Source organism: Nerophis lumbriciformis, linkage group LG31 (assembly GCF_033978685.3).
Source record: "Nerophis lumbriciformis linkage group LG31, RoL_Nlum_v2.1, whole genome shotgun sequence".
Taxonomy (NCBI): Eukaryota; Metazoa; Chordata; class Actinopteri; order Syngnathiformes; family Syngnathidae; genus Nerophis; species Nerophis lumbriciformis.
The window spans coordinates 30,152,501-30,170,030 of record NC_084578.2 but is presented as its reverse complement, the minus strand read 5'-3'; the positions used below and the strand labels follow the sequence as shown (position 1 = coordinate 30,170,030).

The 17,530-nt window shown below is 42.0% G+C and overlaps 1 protein-coding gene across 2 annotated transcripts in view; it reads right to left on the bottom strand.

Annotated features, from left to right (window-relative positions):
- Positions 1-6,863: 6,863 nt before the first annotated feature.
- The window catches only part of LOC133574180 (uncharacterized), a 12,810-nt gene continuing 2,143 nt past the window's right edge, over positions 6,864-17,530 (bottom strand). For both annotated transcript variants that reach the window (XM_061926268.1, XM_061926269.2), the window contains exons 3-7: positions 17,100-17,202; positions 11,889-13,070; positions 8,985-9,048; positions 7,792-7,916; positions 6,864-7,012 (exon numbers count right to left, since the gene is read on the bottom strand). In XM_061926268.1, coding sequence (XP_061782252.1) covers positions 6,981-7,012; positions 7,792-7,916; positions 8,985-9,048; positions 11,889-13,070; positions 17,100-17,202 — 1,506 coding nt within the window. In that variant the 3' untranslated portion in view covers positions 6,864-6,980. The remainder of the gene's footprint in view (positions 7,013-7,791; positions 7,917-8,984; positions 9,049-11,888; positions 13,071-17,099; positions 17,203-17,530) is intronic.

Sequence of the window (17,530 nt, the reverse complement as noted above, 5' to 3'; positions counted from 1 at the left end):
AAGAAAGTTTGATCATATTACGCCTATACTGGCTCACCTGCACTGGCTTCCTGTGCACTTAAGATGCGACTTTAAGGTTTTACTACTTACGTATAAAATACTACACGGTCTAGCTCCATCCTATCTTGCCGATTGTATTGTACCATAAGCAGTGTTGGGACTAACGCGTTACTTTGTAACGCGTTACTGTAACGTCGTTAGTTTCGGCGGTAACTAGTAATCTAACGCGTTATTTTTTTTTATTCAGTAATTTAGTTACCGTTACTACAGGATGCGTTACTGCGTTATTTTACGTTACTTTTGATGTAGTATCGGCTAGAAACAGAAACGCTGCGGTGTCGTTCTTCTGAATCTTCCTCTGTCACAAGCCGGAGAGAAGAAAAGAGGCGCGGTCTATGTGTGTGTGTGTGTGGGTGTGGGGAGGGGATGAGGCACACAACTGATCCGCGGTTTGATATATGAAACAAAAAAAAAGTTGTTGGCACGTTCAGTCCACACACAGCGTGGTTATGGCGAGCGGAGTAACGGAGGAGCTTGAACGCCCCCGCCATTGAATCGGTGTGTTTATAAGTGCAGACTCGGTTGTGCAAAACGAGGGTTTTAAACACATGCTGAACGTGCTTGAACCACGTTACGACATCCCGTCGCGCACCCACTTCAGCAATAAGATTGTGCCAGATCTTTATGAGCAGGAGAAGAAAAAAGTTGTGGATGAACTATCCCGAGCATCATCTGTTGCGCTCATGACAGACGGGTGGACGTCCAGCGGAACTATAAGCGCTCACTTCATCACAGCAGACTGGGAGATGAGAAGACACGCCCCCTCTACGAGAGTCACCTTGCGCAGGTACTGACACAAGCAGTGGAGGAATGGAATATAAAGATATCCCAGTCACACGTGATAATGCCAAAAATCAAATAATTACAGAGAATGAGGCAGGACTGGGACCACAGATAGGTGCTTTGCACATGTAGTGAATTTGGCATCACAGAAGGGAATCTCAGTCAATAGGATGGAGCGCCTCTTTGGGAGGATCAGGAAGGTTTCTTACTTCCACCCAAGCACAACAGCTGCTCATGTGCTTAAGACAAAGCAAGAAATGCTAAAGCTGCCTGCTCATACATGATGTCCCAACGAGGTGGAACTCCACTTATGATATGTTGGAGCAGCAGGCAGCTATATACTCTGCATTGACCCACAACACCCTGAAGACAAATGTCACCCTGTCTGATGATGATGTGAGAGTGGCAGGTGAGGTCCTCCAGGTGCTTAAACCCCTCAAAAGTGTTCCATCTCTACTGAGCACTGAAACTTCACCATCTGTGTCAATGATCCTGCCACTGAAAACAAGTATTCTACAATCCATGGATCCAAGTGTGGAAGACAGCAGCATCACTCCAGATGTCAGGCTTTATGTGATGTGCCTTCTTATGTTGCACTTTAACTTGTTTTTTATTCATGGTCATTGGTCCAAGTTTAAAGAAAGGAGGAATGCCTTTTTATGTTGCACTGTTTTTCATTAATTATGTTAAAAGGAAAATAAAAATGTATGTCAAGTTGATCAACAGATTGTATTATTCTCCAGTGCAATAACAGTACTGAAATGAAGGCAAAAAGGGCATTAATGGGAGCTTTAAAAAAAAAAGAAGAAAAAAAGAAGTAACTAAATAGTTACTTTTCACAGTAACGCATTACTTTTTGGTGTAAGTAACTGAGTTAGTAACTGAGTTACTTTTGAAATAAAGTAACTAGTAACTGTAACTAGTTTTCAGTAACTAACCCAACACTGACCATATGTCCCGGCAAGAAATCTGCGTTCAAAGAACTCCGGCTTATTAGTGATTCCCAGAGCCCCAAAAAAGTCTGTGGGCTATAGAGCGTTTTCTATTCGGGCTCCAGTACTATGGAATGCCCTCCCGGTAACAGTTAGAGATGCTACCTCAGTAGAAACATTTAAGTCCCATCTTAAAACTCATTTGTATACTCTAGCCTTTGAATAGCCCCCTTTTTTAGACCAGTTGATCTGCCGTTTCTTTTCTTTTCTCCTCTGCTCCCCCCTCTCCCTTGTGGAGGGGGAGACACTCAGGTCCGGTGGCCATGGATGGGGTGCTGGCTGTCCGGGGACCCGGGGTGGACCGCTCGCCTGTGTATCGGTTGGGAACATCTCTGCGCTGCTGACCCGTCTCCGCTCGGCATGGTTTCCTGCTGACCCCACTGTGGACTGGACTCTTACTGTTATGCTGGATCCACTATGGACTGCACTCTCACAATATTATGTTAGACCCACTCGACATCCATTGCATTCGGTCTCCCTAGAGGGGGGGGGGGGTGTTACCCACATATGCGGTCCTCTCCAAGGTTTCTCATAGTCATTCACATCGACGTCCCACTGGGGTGAGTTTTTCCTTGCCCTTATGTGGGCTCTGTACCGAGGATGTCGTTGTGGCTTGTGCAGCCCTTTGAGACACTTGTGATTTAGGGCTATATAAATGAACATTGATTGATTGATTGATTTTTCAACAAGTTTTTAATTATTTTTATATCTTTTTTTCCAAATAGTTCAAGAAAGACCACTACAAATGAGCAATATTTTGCACTGTTATACAATTTAATAAATCAGAAACTGATGGCATAGTGCTGTATTTTACTTCTTTATCTCTTTTTTCCAACCAAAAATGCTTTGCTCTGATTAGGGGTACTTGAATTAAAAACATTTTCACAGGGGGTACATCACTGAAAAAAGGTTGAGAACCACTGCTTTACACCATATTACGGTAAATGGAAAAACAGTACCCGTTGTTTTTTATACAGTAAAATACTCGCAGTTTAGTCTCCAGAATTTTACGGTAATATTTACTGTGTTTTTTAAAACATATGTTTGAATGGAAAATCTCTACTACTGTTTTTAAGAATGATGTCAACTGAGCTGCCAGTTTTTTACCGTAAAAAACCGTGTCACCGTTATTCCAACAACAACCAAAGATTTTACGGTTAAAAAAGACAGCTCAGTCGCCAGAATTTTACAGTAGAAACAGCAGTAGAGTTGTTTCAATTTACAGTAATATGCTGTAAAAACCATCGTAAAATTTTTCTCATGTCATTTTTACCGTGTACAATTTGATGGACAACTTGCTCTGAAATCAAATGTCAAGCAGGTATTATAGTATTTATTTTTATTTTAACAAACAAAAACGGTGTTCGAAAAGTATGATAATACAATATTTGTTGCAATATTGCATATTAAAGTTTAAAAGGTATTCCATTTCATGTAGTACATATATTTTTTTCTGGAAAATGGAAAGAACGAAATGATAAGGTGTTTTATTGATGCATATTTTCCTAGGCCTTTGAGGGCCACGTAAAATGATGTGGCGGGCTAGATTTGGACCATGGGCCTTTAATCTAACACCTGTGCCTTAGGTGTGAAGTGGACACAAGTATGGTGCAATTGGCCTAGTGTGAGTACCCCTTTCAACTACAGTGTTTATATCAAATGATGACTGCCGCATTTAAGAGCCAATGAACTTGGGAAAACACTGACATGGTGCTTGAAGGTTGAACTTTTATCATTGTACAGACTGATCTGGTTTTTGGTTTGCTATGGGTCCAACTTTTTTCAAAAATTCCCCCCAAAAGATCCCCAAATTCTAAGGAAATATATATAATTCAAAAAGTACATTCTATAAGCATTCCACCTTCAAAAAAATACTTGTTAAACAGAATCAATAAAAGGCCCACAACTGCAATGACGTACTCTCTCATGATGAGTGTAAGCTAATTTATGATCGCAACTTTATGCCTCAACATGATTCAAATCATGATGCCTGTGTTGTAAAGTTAAATGCAGTAAATAAATGTTCGACATCACTTTGCAGCAGCTTCACTAGAAGGTGTCTATATTGGTCTGGCGACCCGTTTCCATCAGGGGGGTCGATGTGGACATGGTTGAGGATTATAAATACCTCGGTGTACACATCGACAACAAGCTGAATGGGTCAAAACACGCTGAGGCACTCAACAAGAAGGGACAGAGCCGCCTCTACTTCCTCAGGAGGCTAGCATCCTTCAACGTCTGTACAAAATGTTGAAGATGTTCTACGAGTCGGTGGTGGCGGGCGCCTTCTTGTACGCCGTGGCCTGCTGGGGCAGCGGGCTGAGAGCGAGGGACGCAAACAGACTGGACAAGTTGGTAGAGAAGGCCAGTAACGTGGTGGCAGTGGAGCTAGACTCTCTGGCGGTGGTGTCAGAGAGGAGAAGTCTAGCAAAACTCATAGCCATTATGGACAACACCTCCCACCCACTACACTCGGACCTTGCGGAGAGAATGAGAACGTTCAGTGGAAGGCTCAGACTCCCAAAATGCAACACGGAACGACACAGGAGGTCCTTCATACCGACAGCCATCAGACTGTATAATGCACATGTTCCTTGACTGCACTTAAATGTATCCATCCATCTTCTTCCGCTTATCCGAGGTCGGGTCGCAGGGGCAGCAGCCTAAGCAGGGAAGCCCAGACTTCCCTCTCCCCAGCCACTTCGTCCAGCTCTTCCTGTGGGACCCCGAGGCGTTCCCAGGCCAGCCGGGAGACATAGTCTTCCCAACGTGTCCTGGGTCTTCCCCGCGGCCTCCTACCGGTCGGACGTGCCCTAAACACCTCCCTAGGGAGGCGTTCGGGTGGCATCCTGACCAGATGCCCGAACCACCTCATCTGGCTCCTCTCGATGTGGAGGAGCAGCGGCTTTACTTTGAGCTCCCCCCGGATGGCAGAGCTTCTCACCCTATCTCTAAGGGAGAGCCTCGCCACCCGGCGGAGGAAACTCATTTCGGCCGCTTGTACCCGTGATCTTGTCCTTTCGGTCATAACCCAAAGCTCATGACCATAGGTAAGGATAAGAACGTAGATCGACCGGTAAATTGAGAGCTTTGCCTTCCGGCTCAGCTCCTTCTTCACCACAACGGATCGATACAGCGTCCGCATTACTGAAGACGCCGCACCGATCCGCCTGTCGATCTCACGATCCACTCTTCCCTCACTCGTGAACAAGACTCCGAGGTACTTGAACTCCTCCACTTGGGGCAAGATCTCCTCCCCAACCCGGAGATGGCACTCCACCCTTTTCCGGGCGAGAACCATGGACTCGGACTTGGAGGTGCTGATTCTCATCCCAGTCGCTTCACACTCGGCTGCGAACCGATCCAGTGAGAGCTGAAGATCCTGGACAGATGAAGCCATCAGGACCACATCATCTGAAAAAAGCAGAGACCTAATCCTGCAGCCACCAAACCAGATCCCCTCAATGCCTTGACTGCGCCTAGAAATTCTGTCCATAAAAGTTATGAACAGAATCGGTGACAAAGGGCAGCCTTGGCGGAGTCCAACCCTCACTGGAAACGTGTCCGACTTACTGCCGGCAATGCGGACCAAGCTCTGGCACTGAGCATACAGGGAGCGGACTGCCACAATCAGACAGTCCGTTACCCCATACTCTCTGAGCACTCCCCACAGGACTTCCCGAGGGACACGGTCGAATGCCTTCTCCAAGTCCACAAAACACATGTAGACTGGTTGGGCAAACTCCCATGCACCCTCAAGGACCCTGCCGAGAGTATAGAGCTGGTCCACAGTTCCACGACCAGGAGGAAAACCACACTGTTCCTCCTGAATCCGAGGTTCGACTATCCGGCGTAGCCTCCTCTCCAGTACACCTGAATAGACCTTACCGGGAAGGCTGAGGAGTGTGATCCCACGATAGTTAGAGCACAACCTCCGGTTCCCCTTCTTAAAGAGAGGAACCACCACCCCGGTCTGCCAATCCAGAGGTACCGCCCCCGATGTCCACGCGATGCTGCAGAGTCTTGTCAACCAAGACAGCCCCACAGCATCCAGAGCCTTAAGGAACTCCGGGCGGATCTCATCTACCCCTGGGGCCTTGCCACCGAGGAGCTTTTTAACTACCTCAGTAACCTCAACCCCAGAAATAGGAGAGCCCACCACAGACTCCCCAGGCACTGCTTCCTCATAGGAAGACGTGTTGGTGGGATTGAGGAGGTCTTCGAAGTATTCCCTCCACCGATCCACAACATCCGCAGTCGAGGTCAGCAGAACACCATCCTCACCATACACGGTGTTGATAGTGCACTGCTTCCCCTTCCAGAGGCGGCGGATGGTGGTCCAGAATTGCTTCGAAGCCGTCCGGAAGTCGTTTTCCATGGCTTCCCCGAACTCCTCCCATGTCCGAGTTTTTGCCTCTGCGACCGCTGAAGCCGCACACTGCTTGGCCTGTCTGTACCTGTCCGCTGCCTCAGGAGTCCTATGAGCCAAAAGAACCCGATAGGACTCCTTCTTCAGCTTGACGGCATCCCTCACCGCCGGTGTCCACCAACGGGTTCTAGGATTACCGCCACGACAAGCACCAACTACCTTGCGGCCACAGTTCCAATCAGCCGCCTCGACAATAGAGGCGCGGAACATGGTCCATTCAGACTCAATGTCCAGCACCTCCCTCGTGACATGTTCAAAGTTCTTCCGGAGGTGGGAATTGAAACTCTCTCTGACAGGAGACTCTGCCAGACGTTCCCAGCAAACCACTTAAATGTAGAATATATTTATATTATTCATATATTATATATTACATATATAATATATTATATTATTTATTATTATTATTGTCTATTGTGAGCGAACTGTGGTGCTGAATTTCCCCCAGGGATCAATAAAGTACTTTCTATTCTATTGTAGCTACAGTATCAAATAAGATGTAAATGGCTCAACCCCTAACCCTAATCCATTTCACTTAAATATTTGCTGATGTACACATCACTGACGTTTTCTCATCCCCAGCACACATATCATACGTTCCGTTCTTCTCACAAAGAAAGAGACTTGGATTTTTATTTTGACACTTTTGATTGTAAACAGACAATGTTTCTCTACGCAGCACATATTAACAAGGATTGGTCATGTTGGGCGGCAAGTTTTCACTTACGGAAAACTTCATCAAACGTGGGTTCTGAAAAACAAAAAGCCATCATTCATTAGTTGTGGGAACGTGTGGGAGTGTTTTCATGCATATTTGGTGCCATTGTAATGTAATGACGCTCGCGTCGTTAGCATTAGCTAATATGCTAACATGTTTACAAGTGTCTGTGATAGTATTAACTAACAACGGCATTCTTTTTGTGTTGTTTCAGTTTTACAAATTCCTCAGTAAACTCACAAAGACGTCACAGTGGACTTATTGAGTCTATTTAGCTGATTGGAGAGCTAGCTTCTGCAGCTAGTGGGTCCATGACTTCTGTTTTTTTTTAATCAACCGTTGTCCTGCCGTGTTACAGGCACCATTTGGAAACAATTCAGGTATTTAAATTAACATTTACAGAATCTTTCTGTGTAAATAACTAATTTTGCAACGTATATATCTGCTGCTTATAGTCCGGTGTGGCTAATATATGGAAAAATATTTTTTTCCCTCTAAAATTTAGTCTGTGCGGCATATATCCCAGTTTGGAAATTACAGTAAGTGTTATTGTTTTACAAAAAGATTGAGAATAATAGGAAAATTGTGAAAAATGTGCAATTCCCTTTAACTATTAAATGTTGTTAAGTTTGTTACATTAGTGTTTAGTTTTATGAATTTATTCATGACATATTCTGGTCTTGGAGTGCTTGCTTGTTTTCGGCATTTTCCAATGCAAGTTCTTGCGGTTTGAATAGTCTTCTGTTTTGAAAAATGGTTATGGTTGAGCTTTCATCTAACGTAGATGGATAACATGTGTACAGTAAACGTACCTGGGAATTTAAACTCTGGAAAAACTGTGAGGTCCCCACCACCATAAAGCCTCTGTAGCTTAGCTGTCTCCTCTGCGAGGGCCTTGTGGTACTCCGGACCAGCATCCACTGGCTCGCCACTAATTCTACAGAAGGAGGCACAAAATCAGGAAAGGTAAATTAGACTCCTTGTTAGCTATTTTGAATTGAAACAGATTAGCCAATCATGGGGGACAAATACATACACTCTGACTCACAAATTCAGAGCTTTAAAAAGGTACACTATAGCATCAACATGTTGACCTCACAGGTCTGTTGGTGGTTTTTTTGAAAAGCCGTGAAGACCTCTGCACAAAATTTGCTGTGATTCTTTAGCTGTTTACCGTCGTCATTTTACGCAGCAGCCACAACCTCCAAAACACTGTTTTTGTCACCCCAAATCTCACCTAACAGAAATGCTCTCAAGTTCTCAACAGGGTTTTGGTCCGGTGAGGAAGGGGCCATGCAATACTTCCATGCATGCAAGAGTTTGTTTCCGTATGAAAATAATGATCTTCCTGTAAGATGCAGACTTGTTCATCTAGCACTGCATGATTAAAGTGGGAACTAAAAAGTGGCAGTGTGCTTGGGGGTTGACACAGATGATGCACTCAATCATTTGTGTGAATGTCTCATATTGGCTGTTAAAAGCAGTAAAACAGGACGGTAAACTGTGTCAAAGGGGAAAACGTCTTCTGGGAGAGTCGTTTTTTGATTGCAAACTTCTGCTTCTTCAGACACCCAGAGCCATCCAGCGTGTCTCTTGTTGCACAGCCATATTTAGAGGCAGTTGGATTATGCAGTCATCAGTGTTGGCACATTCCATCAATCAAGCAACGGCTCAATGCGTTGTTATTTTCTTGGCTGATTGTCAATATGCAGTTCACTTGTGTCGATATGTCACATTTCCCTTGCACCAAGGAATACAAGGGGCCGATGGCAGTTTTTACTGACAAAGGCTACAACACAGGTCAAGGAAAGCAGCAGCTATTCAGCCAATATATACAGTACAACCCATCTAACCACTGAGAACCAAGCAAGTGAGTGCTACGTTCGTTGACATCCAGACATTCACACTTACAGTATATGAGGAAATAGCTATACTTCAGGAATATTCCTCATCACTTCAGAAAAACCAGAAGGTGGGGATTGTCACATCGGATAGTGATACTTACTGGTTTTGTGTTGAATACTGGCGTATGGAGTCCAGGAAGAGCCTTTGAATCGGGTCCATTTGAGCTAAGAATCACAAGTATACAAACAATTTTTTAAATCTTTGACCATTCAAAAAACAGAGCTAATCTTGGTTTTAACAAAACAAACAACTTGTGTAAAACGCACAAACAACACACAAAGAATAGCAAGACAATAAGTGGCTACAGAAGTCAGAGAACAAGACACCAGGTTAGGCAGACACATGAAGTGTAGTTTGGACATTCATGGCCCGTCACTAGTTTACCCACAGTATCTGTGCGTGTGTGTCAAAACAAAATTCACAAGACAAGTGTACAATCTAAGGGAAAGTAAAGACTGCATGCCCAAAGTATTTCCACTAAAGACTCCTAAATAAATGGGAAATATGTTAGGAAGGTCAAGGGAAATAATTACACATACACCCGAACCTTCAACGATAGGAAACCTCTTTGGAACAAACATTTGCAGTGAAAAGAGATATAACATGAGGGAAATTAGCAGGCAGACTTTAGAAAAAAGTCAAAAAGTAATACAGCTTGTCAAATTATTGTTAGTAAATACTGTGCCGTCAATACATGCATTAGTAATTAATTTGATGTACAGGTGGTCGCCGGTTTAAAATGTTTTTTGGTTAAGAACAAGTTCCAATAAATTTATTAAAAACTAAATTTTGGTCCGTAAACATTAGATTTTTGAAAGAATACATTCATCTTTGTGCGTCACACAGAGCACGGAAATACTGTTCTTCCGCAGGCAGAGTTTTCTGGGGGCAGTGCGCCAAACAAACGTAAAAATTAAGTAAAAAGTAGGGATGTCCAACAATATCAGCCGACCGGTAATTATATCGGTATACCTGTATCAAACTGCGTTGTGCACCACAGAGCAACAGGTTTGCTGTTAGTATCTTTGGAGTGTGGTATTATATCCAAGTTTGACAATGTATCCGATGGATTATAAAAATACAATTTGCAAGATGAGTGTAAAGCGATGGTTTTGTGAGGGGGAATTAAGGTGTCTTACTTCAATACTTCAAATATCACACTTCAGAAAGAATCACTCTGAGTCACACGCAGCGTCCACGCAGCAAAGTAATGATAAGAAGCGACCGTCTGTAATGAAAAAAAAACTACTCAACTGTACTTGTTAAAATGGAGATAAGAGACAAGACGGATAAGGTAAAAGAAGAAAGGAGAAAATACAGTATATGAGAGCATCTAAGAAGTTTTTCTCCTGCATCGCTGCACAAATCTTCAACCAAATCGCAATGCCTTAATGCCATTAACATTATCAATAAAGAATAAAGACAAACATACAAATTTTAATGATTGTATCAGTCCAGTTTCATGTTTTGTTCTCATACAAATGTTTGTGTCACACTAAGATTTACAGTTATATAAATTATATGGTTAACAGCATTATCAAATTAAATTACTATATGTTAATGTACTCAAAAACTAACCTTTCTAACTTTTTGACAGTAGAACATTGTATTTTACCTGATTATTGCGCATGATTTTTATAAATGACAATTTTGTTGAGACAAAACATCAGAAATAAATATGGCACATTCTCGAGGGGTGCACAATAAATGTAGGAAAGATAATTACATATTAATAATTATAATAGCTCAAACAAAAAAAAACGCTCCATGCAGCTAGATTACCCGTATCAAATCAAGTGATTTTTTCCTACCTCAGGGACTTTACTGTTTCAGAAGAAGACTTTTCACGTCTTATTTGCATTAAAAGTTCTGCAAACATTCTGCGAGGATGGAAAAAACATCGAACTTCAACATATCCAACTACATCTGCGCCCTGAAACACTACCATCGCTAAGACAGTGTTTCGAAAGCCAACAAAGATGCCAGCACACAGACGCAATGAAGCAGAAACTCCAGTTAAATCAAAATTTTCAAAAATAGTACCTATAAATGAGTTATCGGTATTGGTCTTGACAAGCACGACGTTATCGCTATTGGCTTGAAAAAAAATATTTGTGCATCCCTAAATTGTTTTAAAACTAATAACTACACTCCAGTATTTGTCTTTGTTTAAAAGTGTTTATTTGTGAATGTATCCAGCGGGATCATAGTAAAAGAGCATAATGTGTTCATTTATCACACCACATGTATCCTGACATTAGTTTGAGGAAATAACTGCTATTGGTATCTGGTTAAATTGGTATTGGAAATGAAGTGTTGGGCAATACTGGCTAATCGGATACGGGTAAAAAAATCGGACATGCCTTTGAAACGAGTAAAATTAGACATGGCAAATTGTTTAAAAAGTGTATAAATCAACATAGACTGCATGGCCAGCCTGACCCACTCAAACGCTGTGACCATCATAAGGACAAGGATGGTATCTTTGAACATGTAAAATGATATGTTCCTATGAAATGGACAGTGACAACTAAGCAGCATTATGGTCTCATTATTTAGACTTTCTCCTCCAAATAAGCCTGTCTCTCTCCCTCTTGCAGAATCCTTTCCAATGTGCAAGACATTAAGGAGTTCTTCTCTTAATGACCATTTGATTTAACTCATGTATTGAATGTTTGTATTGCTGTATTTTATATTTCCTTCATGTGTTCTGTGTGCATTGTGACAAACGTAGGTGTTGATTTAACTATAGGTTATATATAACTCAACTTACATCACAGCCTAGAAAACGCAACTTGTTCATAGCCCGAGGACCACCTGTATACTGTATCTGTAACAAAAAATCTTAAATAAAAAAAGTAATGCCAGCACATTTAAGATGAAAATAATGTGCAAGACTTTTTTACTATTGTCAAGTTAAATAATAATAATGGTAAACTACAGGGTCCACAGAGGAAAATAGAAGGATTGTGGGAGAGTTGGGTTAGGCGTTTTTTGTGTATACCCGCATGTGGTTCACCAGATGGCTCTTCCAGCAGCTTCTCTCCTGCATCTTCATCTATAACGGGAGCACGGTCCGACACCTCATGTGCGTCATGTTCAGGGGCAGAGACATCAGCTGCAGCCTCAGCAGTCACAGGTTCAACTACAAGTGGAACAGCTTCTTCCACAGGAGCAGCATCAGCAACAGGTTCTGCTGCAGCTTCTACAGTAACTGTTTCAACAACAGGTTCTGCTGCAGCTTCTACAGTAACTGTTTCAACAACAGGTTCTGTCGCAGCTTCCAAGGGGGTAGCTGTAGCCACAGGCTCAGCTGTAATTTCAAGAACAGACTTTGACTCATCTTTCATAGGGATATCTTCAACAGCAGGCACTGCATCAGGTTCAGACACAGCCTCGGCTGCAGCCTCTTTAGGGTGAATAACAGGGTTTGCAACTGCTTCCATGGGGCCATCTTCAGCCAAAGGCTTAGCTACAACTTCTGCAACAGGTTCAGCCACATCTTTCACAGGGGTTTCTTCAACAACAGGTTCTGCAGCTACAGTCGGAGCTGCAGCTTCTACACTGACTACTTCAATAACAGGCTCTGGGGCATCCTCCATGGGGGAAGCTTCAGCCATAGGCACAGCTGCAACAGGCTGGGCCTCATCCTTCACAGGGATTGCTGCAACGACCTTCTCTGCGGCCACATCTGCAACGGGAGCTTCAGCCACTACCTTCGTCCCAGCTTTCACGGAGGCAGCTGCAGTCTTGGATTCTGTGAAAGATTCCATCTGGGCAACTGTGTCCACAGGCTTGGCTGGAGATGTCACACTTGTAGTTTCAGCCACAGACTCGAACACAGCTTTGGCGGCCACAGTATGTAAAGGGGCAGCGTCAGACAAAGGATCAACTGCAACTTTAGCTTCTGAGAGAACAGCCTTGGGCAAATCTTCGAGGACTGTGACGGTTGATTTGGCAGCAATTTCAGCTGGTGGCGCAACAGAAAATGCAGGATCGGCTTCAGCAACACGATTGGTAGCCTCTACTGCAGGTACTGCTACAACAGTCTCAGGTTTTACAGTTGGGACTGCAGGATGTGCTGCTGAACTGATTGCTGGTACTGAAACACCTTTCTTGGGAAAGTCATAGTTCTTGTGCTGAGCAAGTGTCTCTATATCGAAGTATGTTTTAACCTGTTTTTTGTCTAGGATGAAGAAGCCAAGCAGACAAGGTAAAACATCTCATTAATACAGTCACAATATGGAAGAATAAAAATAAATGTCCACTACATTGCAAATTTAACAATATTCAGCATAAAAACACCTAGTGAGTTGATATCCGATTCTGTGCAAGCAGTATTGCATACCTGCCTAAATAAAGAGGATTACAGAAAACGAAATAGACACTACAAGACACTCTACACAAACTGGGACTTTAGGATTAAAAGTAAAAATGACAAATAAACAAATATCTTTCAATAATTGTTGTTGGTTTGAATTGACAGGATCTCACATTCCTGTCTTTCACATCAGTGTACCCAAACTGTGTAATAAATATACATATAAAAGTACACAGATCTGCTACACAGATTTAATAATGTTCAGAGACTATTTAGAGTGGACCCTCAATAGTATTTTACAAAACAAAGTATATAGTGGTACCTCAGGGTACAAGCTGTCTCTTAGCCAATTGCTATGCTTTGCGTTGCGTGCAAAAATTTGGGTTACGAGTCACCCCACTGCTAGCTGGCGTAGCGAATGTCACACTGAACCTCGTAAGACCTGAACAAAATCTCATATCTTACTCGCAAGCATTAGCTTATAGCTGGAGATCGACATAACTTGGATTTTCCAACCATGGGGAAGAAAAAAGAGAGCGTGAAGTAGAGTGCTAAGAAGAAGCGGACGATATTCATTGAATCAAAGAAAGAAATCATCAAAAATATGACAGAGTGTGTTAGCTAAGTATCTTGGTAAAGAAGTTGGAGCATAGCACTGCCAGTCTGCATCATAATGAAACATAATGAGTCGATAACGCCAGCCAAAGACGTTAAAATAATATCTTAACGATGGACATTCATCTATGAAAATATGGAAAAGCTGCTGAAGGTGTATTTAACTGAGAAGCAGCTGGATGTACATTCCATCATATCTGAAAGGCATGTTAAAATTGTGCTGTTTTAGCGGGGCCAATCACGGAATAAATCAATTTGAATTACTCTCAATAGGTGACGCTGATTCGTAATACAAGTTTTTTCAAGGTACGAGCTGTGTCACAGAACCTGCTCATAGACTTAGATTGGTCAGATCTAGTCAGACTAGATCTAACTAAGTCTTTGAGCACGAACTGATGAAGCCGACTGGGATAAGCGGCGAAACGTCTTCTAAGACAAACCAAACAGTCCAGTTGTGATCGATTGAATGTCCCGAGATGATAATGACCTGCATGAATGAGAACATTCATAGACAACCAATTAAACTCATATCCTAAAGTACCACTGTATAAAGCTTTGAAAGCTGCAAAGGCCAAAAATAATATCTGCATGGAAAATTGCTAACTAAAAAGAGCAGTTTGTGTAATTTACACAAACTTTACTATATGAACAGTCCAGAATTTGTTTGGTAGATCTATTGTAGCAGAGCGAAACAGAATGTAAAATAAATCCATTAAATAAAAAGTAATCAATTAATTTGTATTTGATTGAGGAAATATTGGTTCTCAAATGCCACTTACTTACTAAAATCCCAATACCACACGCTTAACAGCATGTGCAATTTATAAAATAGCGTGGACTTTTAGTTGTGTGCAATTTACTAAGACTGCGTGTGCAATTGTAAGGTGGTGCAGACTGCCTTACTTAAATGCGGACTTTGTGTGTACGGAGACACTCTCATTTACTGCACATTCATGTTATCATGCTCCTACCTGTGGTGTTTTGCTATGTTTTCAAACATGCAGGAGAATTGTTATGGGCCTTTTAGAAACAGTCGTGCAGTGCTACATTGACACAACTTTTTCTTTCTTTTTTTTGTCTTTTTCACCGCTGAAGGTGCATGGGAAGGAGGCTGGACTTACTCCACTCAAAACGCAAAAATTCATACTTCAGGAAGTTTTTTTTTTACATAGGAAATATTTTAATAATATATATTATATGTGAAAAAAACAAATGTTATTAAAAATACTAAGGACACCAAAACGCCTCACTTTAATCAGCCATTAAAGTCCACTAGCAGCTATCAATTTTATAATGATGTAGATAAATAAACGATGTGTCGAATATTTTTTAGTTCTACCGTCCAAAGTGTTGACACACGCACGTGGCACAGAGGATTCTCGTCTGTGCATCGTCTATCTGTGCAGCACAAGCACTGATCCTGCAGCCGTGTGTGGAACTGTCAGTTTGCACGTCCTTCTCACACGAGCTAAATAAAGCGCAAATAAGTGCTCGCACAACAGTGATGAATGTTGATAAATCACATTGCGCGTGTTAAATAATTGTATTTGCATCTTCTACTGTCATATTGTGGGCGTTTTGATGATCAGCATATATTTTGCATTTAATGAAGACAAATGCAAATTGAATAGCACGCCTTATTCTGCTCACTTAAACGCAATCCACTTTGCACACGTTCACTAGATCAGCTTTACGTGTGCTATCAGGTTTGCATGTGTTTTAGTACAAGCAAACCTTTAGTAAATCCGGCCCTTAGTATTTATCAGAGAAATTCTAGTTGGCAAGCGTAGAGGTCGATTGTTTCGTATAGTTGGTCAGCAGGGTTGCAAACATCTCAGGGGAGATTTTGGTCAGAGAAATAATTAAAAGCGGAATGTTTGCACCTCCATGTTTGACAGTAGGGATGCTGTTGTTGAAATAATTTTCAACAGTTCTCTGCAAACAAACACGTTCAGTCCACTTGACGACAAACACCTCTATTTAGGAGTTGATTGTCACACTTCAGACTGTACATGTGTCTTCTTAAGCACAGCACAATGCCACCATAACAGCAAAGTGTGTTACAAATGCTTTTCTTGCTGACTGTGCTCTAAACTCCTGACATCATTAAGCAGCTCCTCCCTTGGAATTCTGGGCTTCCCCTTTACCTTTCTCACAATTACATCTACCCCACCAGGTGAAATATTGCATTGAGCTCCAGAGTGAAAGAGATTGTCTGTTCTCTTCTGTCTATCAATTATTGTACAAATAGTGCTCACTTTCTCGCCAAGCTTCTTGTTTATATTCTTGTAGTCAATTCCAGTCTTAGTATGGTCTAAAATGGTCTTTACCATGGTGGTGGAGAGGTTTGACTGGAAGATATTGTTTCTGTGACAGGTGTGTTTTTTTACATAAAGAGTTGACATAAGGGGTATTTTCCTAAAGAAACAGAACATACTTGTATGCTCCATGAGCACATAGCTAGTCTGTGGGGTAAGAATCCTCTCTCGGTTGGTAATAATAATATTATTATTATTATCATCATCATTCAATACGAAGGTCCTGAGTAGTCTTGGGTTCAATCCCGGGCTCGGGATCTTTCTGTGTGGAGTTTGCATGTTCTCCCCGTGACTGCGTGGGTTGCCTCCGGGTACTCCGGCTTCCTCCCACCTCCAAAGACATGCACCTGGGGATAGGTTGATTGGCAACACTAAATTGGCCCTTGAGTGTGAATGTTGTCTGTCTATCTGTGTTGGCCCTGCGATGAGGTGGCGACTTGTCCAGGGTGTACCACGCCTTCCGCCCGATTGTAGCTGAGATAGGCTCCAGCACCCCCCGCGACCCCAAAGGGAATAAGCGGTAGAAAATGGATGGATGGATTCATGGTTTAAACAATTGCAAAGTTAATTCATTACCTTTATTCAACGTTTTCTTTTATATTATGGCTTTCTCTGTAACAAACCTCCATAAAGGTTTTGGACTGTTCATATCTTTGAAAGTGGATAGACAAATTGATGAAATTAGCAGGGGATCAACTACTTATTTCCCCTACTGTAGGCCAAATTCCAACTACCGTATACGTATCAATTTGAAAAGTACCGTACATGAAAAAGAACGACAGTATCATTACGGTAGTTTCACAAATACAACAATATACAATAATATTTTCAAAAGTAGTCGTTTTTCAAACAGATGGCACTTTGACCACAGAGCATCTTGTGAGCTTTAGACAAACAGTAGTTGTCTTAGCTTTCAATCATTTTAAGACATATTTTGTGTCGAGGAGTGTATTAAACCTACCAGAGTTCTTTTTTGATGGCTTTTTGGTCCCCCCGTACTTTGTGCTAAAAGCTGTAGCTCTGGGTGCGCCACACAGCGTACTCCAGCTCTCAGCCGGCAAACACTGAAAATACAGGTATTTACGTAAGTACGGTAGGTATACTATATGTATACCAGGGTAGAACACAGGCGTGTACATGTGTTTAATCAGGACAGAACTTTCGATTCGGTACAGAGAGGCAACATTTTCTAGGGATGTAAATCTTACGACTCAATTTGGTTCCAATTGGGGTGACAACTTGATTCGGAATCGATTATCAATTCAACACAATTCTTGATTCAAATTGATTCTCACACTACATTATATGGAATATAAATTATAATAAAACCTTTTCAAAACAGTTTACAAAAGCTCCTCTTGGTTGCTGACGTATAACATAAACGTAAAAGTT